At 31.6% G+C, this 8,164-nt stretch overlaps 1 protein-coding gene across 1 annotated transcript in view; it reads right to left on the bottom strand.

Annotated features, from left to right (window-relative positions):
- Positions 1-807: 807 nt before the first annotated feature.
- Positions 808-8,164, bottom strand: part of LOC139483433 (sialin-like) — a 28,690-nt gene continuing 21,333 nt past the window's right edge. The window contains exons 10-11 of the mRNA XM_071267454.1: positions 5,432-5,522; positions 808-1,103 (exon numbers count right to left, since the gene is read on the bottom strand). Of these exons, the coding sequence (XP_071123555.1) occupies positions 825-1,103; positions 5,432-5,522 (370 nt within the window). The 3' untranslated portion in view covers positions 808-824. The remainder of the gene's footprint in view (positions 1,104-5,431; positions 5,523-8,164) is intronic.

Here is an 8,164-nt window from a genome sequence, read left to right as displayed (position 1 = left end):
ATTTTGACAGTTATACCTATTATGTCTGTTTCTTTTTGGTCACGCATCGTTGTCAATATAATGGAGTTGTATGCGACTGTCATACAAGTGAGACGTTTCGTTTTTTGATTTCAATACTTTATTTTGCCTTGTTCTATTTTGGTATGACAGGCACTGATAAATCCTATGTAGACGTATCAAACGACTGGCGTACTATATCCCAACTTATGGCTGGTATCATTGATAGATTATTACGCTTATTTAATTATTAGGAATTAAATAAGAAAATCATGCAAATAAGTGTCTACATGTATGCAACAATATCAGTTGTGTATTTTTATTATTCTGTTTTTGAACGATAGTCTCTCCTTTTAAAAAGGAAGCATTCATTATTACGATGATTGTTCAGAATTGCTATTTTGGGAAGATCATTTTGAAAATACATAAATATAAATGTCGGCTTTAATCGAAGCAGAGATCCGAGAAATAACAGAAATAGAAAAAAAAAAACATAATCGTCAAGTAATTCTTCGTGTTTAAAAACGACGGAAAGACAAAACAATAGTTAAGTCTTAATAAATAAACTCATCATAGATACCAGGATTAAATTTTGTAATCACGCCAGACACGCGTTTCGTCTACAAAAGACTCATCAGTGACGCTCGAATCCATATTATTGTCATGTTATCTATGTTTAATGATATACAGGTAATAACAACCTTTAAATCATATCAGCGATTCTATGTAAGCAAACATGAAGTATGAATTTATTTGTTTTATAGATTCCGAAAAAGGATAATGATGGTCTATTTGCAAAAGAAAATGAGAACAAATGAAAATATATTTTAATCAAGTTTTGTATTCTGAATATCATCTAAATCAGTATGGTTGTCATTATTTTCAATGAAAAGACGCTGTTTGACCGTGTCATTTTCAGGAACCACTTGTTTATCCTTGTCTTCATTGGCTGGAAATAAAAGACTAGAAGATACTTTGATCTCAATTTCTTTATCCATAGCCCATGATTGAACTTCTCCACTTCCAAAAATTGCAAAAATCACCATTCCAGAAATATAAAACCCAGCAGCGACATAAAAGACATTCCGCCATTCTTCTGGATCACCCTATAACATGTAAAATTAATTATAAAACAATTTCAAAGTTAATCATACCTAAGAAATATTTACACTCATAAGCAGAATATAATCGACAAAGCCATGACAAAAAAGTAAATCGACGAAAGACAACAAGTTTTCACGTCTACAATTGACAACACATCAAAACTAAAGGCTATATAGGAACCCTAATAAATATAAAGTGTTGTCCTGATTCGATAATGTAACAATCGCAGAAAACAGATTGTTATTAAGAAAATTGGAATAGAGTGTTATTTATCCGCCATCACTGAAACTCATAAAGGCTCAAGGTAAATTTTGACGTCAAAATAGGAAATGTCTGACGCCACAAATAAAAGTGATCGTTGTATGACGTCAAAATAGGAAATGTCTGACGCCACAAATGAAAAAAAAAATGATTGTTGCCAGTTGGAAAGCAGGTCACGGTTTGACCCCAAGTTTATCAGCAACAATAGAGTCACGTGACCGTGAAAATTCAGTAAAAAAACGGATGAGACAAACCTCATTTTAACTCACTGAATACTATTGTCGTAATAAAAACTTATTGACCTAACTAATCTTGAGTATCCATAGTTTATTCTCGTCAAAGCTCACACATCAAATCAAAGTCCTTTATTCTTTATTTTATCTGCAAACTTGGAATTTGGGTGAAAATTGTCAAGTCTCCTGAACGAAAAATCTAAATATTTACGAGGAAACTAAAAATAATTGGCTGAATTTAAATTTAATAAAGCATCTCATTAAGACAAACACTCGATATGAATATCTCGGCAATAGAATGTTGGATACGCAAACGTCAAATTGATTTCAAACCGAAGCGGTGGTTTTTATGCCGATTTGTGCAAGTGGTTATCTCCCCTTAATATCACCAGTCAAAAATAAAAACCCAGCAAAATGCATAAAAATTAAAAAAGGAGTTTACTTTACAAAAATTAGAAAGAAAATAAACGAAACTCGATTTATAACTATGTTATGTTAATATAAAGAAGAGATACTTCCCCCTATTTTTCAGAGAAGGACTAAATGTAAATATTAGAAGACAAAATATTACTGCAGTAAAAAAAAATACAATTCAGAAATGTGGATAATATGACACCTACATGTAAAATTAAAAACCTAGCTATATTGAAACAAATTAGATCTGGCGGATGAAATATACTACATGCAGAATTTTTTTTAAACACTTCTGATTATATTTAATGCAATAAAACATAGTTTATACAATTTCAATAATCTTTCTGAAAATTGATATAATTATTAAATAAATAGTTCTGATCATATATATTTTATATTCTATAAAGTGTGACCAAGAGTCTCAACAAATTTCTTCAAATTAAGAGAGCCTTTAAACTCAAGCCTATGTTTCTTAGCTGAACAGTAAAATACAAAAAAAGTTTTATACCAAAAATATTGACAGAAATTCTGTAAAAAAAATATATGCTTTAAATTATAAGTGAAAGTGACACAATTTTGAATTTCAGAATCATTATTATTGTAAAATTAAACTATTAGATTAGCTTGCACAGTAGCCCTAAAAGTTGTCTTATTTCTCAGGGTATTTCATAGGTTATGAAAGTAAACTTTTTGGAAAAAATGGGGCTTCTTCTCTTGAACAGGTTGCTGTATCAGCTTCTTTAAATAATTACATATTTATAAACAAAGTATTGTATATATACTTTACCTGGATACTAGTAAAAGGAAATGAAATGAAACTGGTGGGACAAATTTTGTGCATTTTACTTCAATAATGATCAAAGATGCTTAAATTTGACAAGAATTTGCCATTTGAATAAATTCAATTTTGTAAGAACACATTGTTTGGCTGACTTGGCTTGATAAGCTAGTTTTTGCTCTTATTACTATAAAATTGAGAATTGAAATATAGCTTACTAAGTAAAGAGATAATAATATAAGCAAGATTTTATTAACTGACCTTCATTTTCTTTTTTCATATGACATGTTTTTTTTCCTACAGAATTTTCTTTGCAATGCATTTTCTATTGCTATTTTTGTGCTTTTGTCCATCCATACAGTACGCTATCAATAGTTTGTCAGATCTGTCAGAATTTACCAAGACGCTTAATTAGCTTTAAACGCAATAAAGAAGATCTTTCTTTGTTGTTTCACCATGTTCACTTTTCCAATGTGTAAATTTTTACTATGCACATGACCCTGACACATATTTTGTTATAAACGTTACATGACGTGTGTTGAAAAAAGAAAACAATGTCACCGCCAATTTGTGTAGGGGATCAAAAGGGGTTTTAGTTACTTTAAAATACAAGTATCGTATGGAATTGTGAAAATCCACAACTTTTAATCAAAATTTCATTCATGTCTTTAATAAAATCAGTATTTTAGAGCACTTTGAAACAGGTACAATGAAAAGAAGCTAAACTTTACTGTTTTGAAGTAGAAACGTAGCTAAAACCAGATAAAAATTGACATGGCTGGTGGTCACTAAAATTGATGTATAAAAGTAAAAAATGATGGCTTCAAAACAGTGTATAAATTTGAAATAGGTTTCCCGGTTTCATTTAAGATTATAACCGTTCTTTTCTGTATTTGGATACGCAAACGTCAAATTAGGAAAAATCGATTTTTTTGGCGAACAAAAAAGATGGCTAATTTTTTTTAGAACTGACAGGATAAAGGAATAGCAATAAAAAGCTATTTTTGTCATGTTTGTATGTCGTAAAGAAATTATATTGGTCACAAAACCTACAAATTTTAAAATTTAATTGTAATAAAAGCATGACAAGTTGCAAAAAATACTTTAAACGTCAATCTTTTTAGCCGATTGATTTGGCGGACTTTTTGACGTTACGGACGACTGTAGCGCCACCTAATTAATTCCCCCTGCTATTGTTGCTGATAAAGCTTGACGACAACGGACGTTTCCAAGGACTTGCTTTCCAACTGTTGCATGACGTCAAAGGTTAAATTTCGTAAATTTCTGGTGATGCAAATGTCGCAGATTCCAAAATAACGATAAGGGGTCTATGTGTCCTACTTGAACAAATGTGTGTTGTACTAGAAATGTAGTTTTTTTATGTAAGTGGTGTTATCGTTGTTTTCTCAATAGTATTCATGACAAACCCCTTTAATGCCGGCGTCCAACATCGGCATATAGTGCCGACGTACGCCGGACGTGTTAAAAAATCATGTACGCTGCCAATACGCTAGTAATTTTGGATGCATTCAACCTGTCAATCATATCTGTAACGTGTGCATAACGAGCTTTAAGGTGGCTCGGGCCTATTCGAAGTTTCTATCAGAAGTGCCGTATTTTTTGTTATTTTATTCTTTACAGAAAGTGAATCAAATTGGTCGAAAAAAAATAGGGGGTTACGGACCATTTAAGATCAAAATTTTACTTTTAAACAGGTATGTAAAAGGGACCATTTTTCAATGAAATGATAGGGAAAATAGAGGTGTTAACATATTTTTGTCAGAATATCAAAAAAACGTTCTATAACAATTGGTCCAAAACTGTAATATAAAAAGCTGTACTATAGCTTCAAAGAATGAGCCAACAAAAAACATTGGTCACCATTAAGGAAAAAATTTTGTTTTGCCTAAAAACCCAAATTTTGGCGGGAAAATGGTGAAAATGGGTGAAATGTCATTTTGACCCTCTAACAAATACGTATAAAAACGAAAATATTCTATAAGTCACATAACTACAATGATTTAAAATTTCTAATCAATCAAAATATTTAAAAAAAATATATCGAATTTACGACAAATACTTTTGTAATTCATGCGTGAAATTATGCGCAGTCGAATAGTCCTAGCGTTTGTCTAACGTAGATGGAATGCACGCTACGAATAAAAAAAAAGTTTTTTGAACGTATTTGGGACGCGTCCCTGTCGTATCTTGGACGTTCTTTTGTTGGGTGTTTGTGACAAATACACCCGCATACGTTTTTGTTAAAGTCGAACGTGCTTGAAGCGTATACAACGTGCCCTAAACGTGTCTCAAACTTATTTGTAGCGTATTCAACGCGCTTGTAGCGTATGTATTACGTGCGTGTAGCGTACAGGTATACGCTAGACAAACGCTTGAGCTGAACGAAAATTTTTATGCTGCATAAAAAATTTCTCGAGTTGTAGCGTTCACCAAGCGTATACCTTTGGATTTCGACGTACTTCAAACTTATGCAACGCGCGTTTAACGATTGGTTAGCGTTCCTCTGGCTTGAAACTGACTTATACTGACTTTGTCAATTTCTTCTGTACGTTTGGTGCACGCCAGTGTGTGACGCCGGCATTATTCAATCATTTAAACGCAGGATTACAAAATAGTAACTCACATTTGGTGTTAAGGCTCCAGCAACCATAGGTGAAATAATTCCTGGAATTGTTGCAGCAGTATTTGTTATTCCTATTAGAAGTCCTGCATACCTGCGGATCACAATGTATATTAGTATCTAATATCTTTCTATCGGGGCATTGTAGATATCTTTTAAGATTCAATTTTGCAGATAAGAATTTGAATAAAACCAGTATTAGTCATACAATTAAAAATTGGATTAAGAAAATAATAAAAGTTTAATATAATAGCCTAAGGTTTAAACTGAGTATAGTGTGTGCATGTATGAATAGTTATCAAAGGTACCAGGATTATTTATAGGTTAGACAATACTTGGTCATGTTTTATGAAGATTTAAGCCCAAGGCGAAGCCGAGGGCTTAAATCTTCATAAAACATGACCAAGTATTGTCTGACCAATTTAGAACATATTCACACTTTCGAGTGACCTTACAAAATTAGCCTTTCCCATTGTAATATTCAAACCTTAAAAAGAGTTCACATTTTATAATTAACCAAAACATAGGTCATAATCATTTCAATGGATAGAATGAAATAGCACTGACATAGTTTGTGAGGACCGAACGGATAAATTGTTTTTCTTCTGCTTCAGGTAAAATTTAATACTAATATATCTTGAGATTTTTTTTATTTTAAAAAGCAACAGAATGTTATATTAATCCCCTTTTTGAAATTTGATTTTTTTTTATAAATATAAAACTCTGTATAAGCATTTAAATCCAGACCATTCAACGTTAAATGCTTACTTTTTTATTGATAACTTTAGATGTATTGTGTTTCTCCGTAAAAAAAATCCTTTGCTTTATATATCAGCAGCCTAAAATTGTTTTCTTGAAAGAAAAAAAAATCCCTCAAATGCCCGGTTTATAATAAATAAATATTATTTTACTTACATCCTTACCCCCATTGTTTTTGTTTATTCTATATATCAGTCAGGGAACTTACTGAAATAAGTGATTTTTAAATCACTTATTTGAGTAGCAAATTCGAGGTTTTGTCACAAATTGGGATTTTCTAGTTTTTTCAAAATTTTAAACACATAGGTTTAAATAACATCTTTTAATTAGTAAAATTAAAAAAATATGAACTTTTTGCTTCTTCTAAGTAGCAAGGTTTATGCCTTTGATGCTATCATTTACCTGAATATTCTATTTTAGTTGAAAAAAATGCTATAATAATGGCTTTACATAATGAACTGATACTTTTATAAAAGATTTTTCACAGCTGTGAGCAGTGGGAGTATTTTTCCTGTGAAGTTCAAGGTTTCATCTTTCAGATTATGTAATAAAATTCTACTGTTCGCGATAAAAATTTCACTGTTCGGGGGTGTTGAAATTAGTGGGGGTTATTAAAAGAATGATACTTAAAGAAGTGATTTTTGGGAAGGAAATTGAAAACCATGTACTATGAAAATTAGAGGGTGAAAAACTGACTTTTCATTGGTCGAGAAGGGGTGAGTATGTTCTAAAATAAATTTAATACGCCAGACGCGCGTTTCGTTTACAAAAGACACATTAGTGACGATCATATCAAAAAATTTAAAAAGCCAAACAAGTACAAAGTTGAAGAGCATTGAGGGCCCTAAATTCCAAACTAGAGGCTCTAAAGAGCCTGTGTCGCTCACCTTGGTCCATGTGAATATTAAACAATGGACACAGATGGATTCATGACAAAATTGTGTTTTGGTGATGGTGATGTGCTTGTAGATCTTACTTTACTAAACATTCTTGCTGCTTACAATTATCTCTATCTATAACAGTACTTTCTGTGGAAAATGTTATTGAAAATCTTCAAATTTTAAGAAAATTGTTAAAAATTGACTATGATGGGCAATAACTCCTTAGGGGGTCAATTGACTATTTTGGTCAGACTGACTTATTTTTAGTTCTTACTTTGCTGAACATTATTGCTGTTTACAGTTTATCTCTATCTATAATAATATTCAAGATAATAACAAACTAGAGGCTCTAAAGAGCCTGTGTCGCTCACCTTGGTCTATGTGCATATTAAACAAAGGACACAAATGGATTCATGACAAAATTGTATTTTGGTGATGGTGATGTGTTTGAAGTTCTAACTTTACTGAACGATTTTGCTTCTTACAATTATATCTATAATGAACTTTGCCCATTAGTAACAGAGAACTATATTTGGTAAAAATTTACATAAATTTACCAAATTAATGAAAATTGTTAAAAATTGACTATAAAGGGCAATAACTCCTTAAGGGGTCAATTGACCATTTAGGTCATGTTGACTTATTTGTAGATCTTACTTTGCTGAACATTATTGCTGTTTACAGTTTATCGCTATCTATAATAGTATTTAAGATAACCAAAAACGGCAAAATTTCTTTAAAAATTACCAATTGGAGGGCAGCAACCCAACAACCAGTTGTCCAATTCATCTGAAAAATTCAGGGCAGATAGATATTGACTTGATTAACAATTTAACTTCTTGTCAGATTTGCTCTAGATGCTTTGGTTTCATAGTTATAAGCCAAAAACTGCATTTTACCCCTATGTTCTATTTTTAGCCGTGGCGGCCATCTTGGTTGAATGGCCAGGTCATCGGACACATTTTTCAAACTAGATACCCCAAAGATGATTGTGGCCTAGTAGTTTCAGTGGAGATTTTGTAAAAGATTACTTAGATTTATGAAAAATGGTTAAAGATTGACTATAAAGGGAAATAACTCCTAAAGGGGTCAACTG

Source organism: Mytilus edulis, chromosome 7 (genome assembly GCF_963676685.1).
Source record: "Mytilus edulis chromosome 7, xbMytEdul2.2, whole genome shotgun sequence".
NCBI lineage: Eukaryota > Metazoa > Mollusca > Bivalvia > Mytilida > Mytilidae > Mytilus > Mytilus edulis.
Note: the sequence above shows the minus strand (reverse complement) of the source record. Positions and strands in the feature narration are given on the sequence as shown.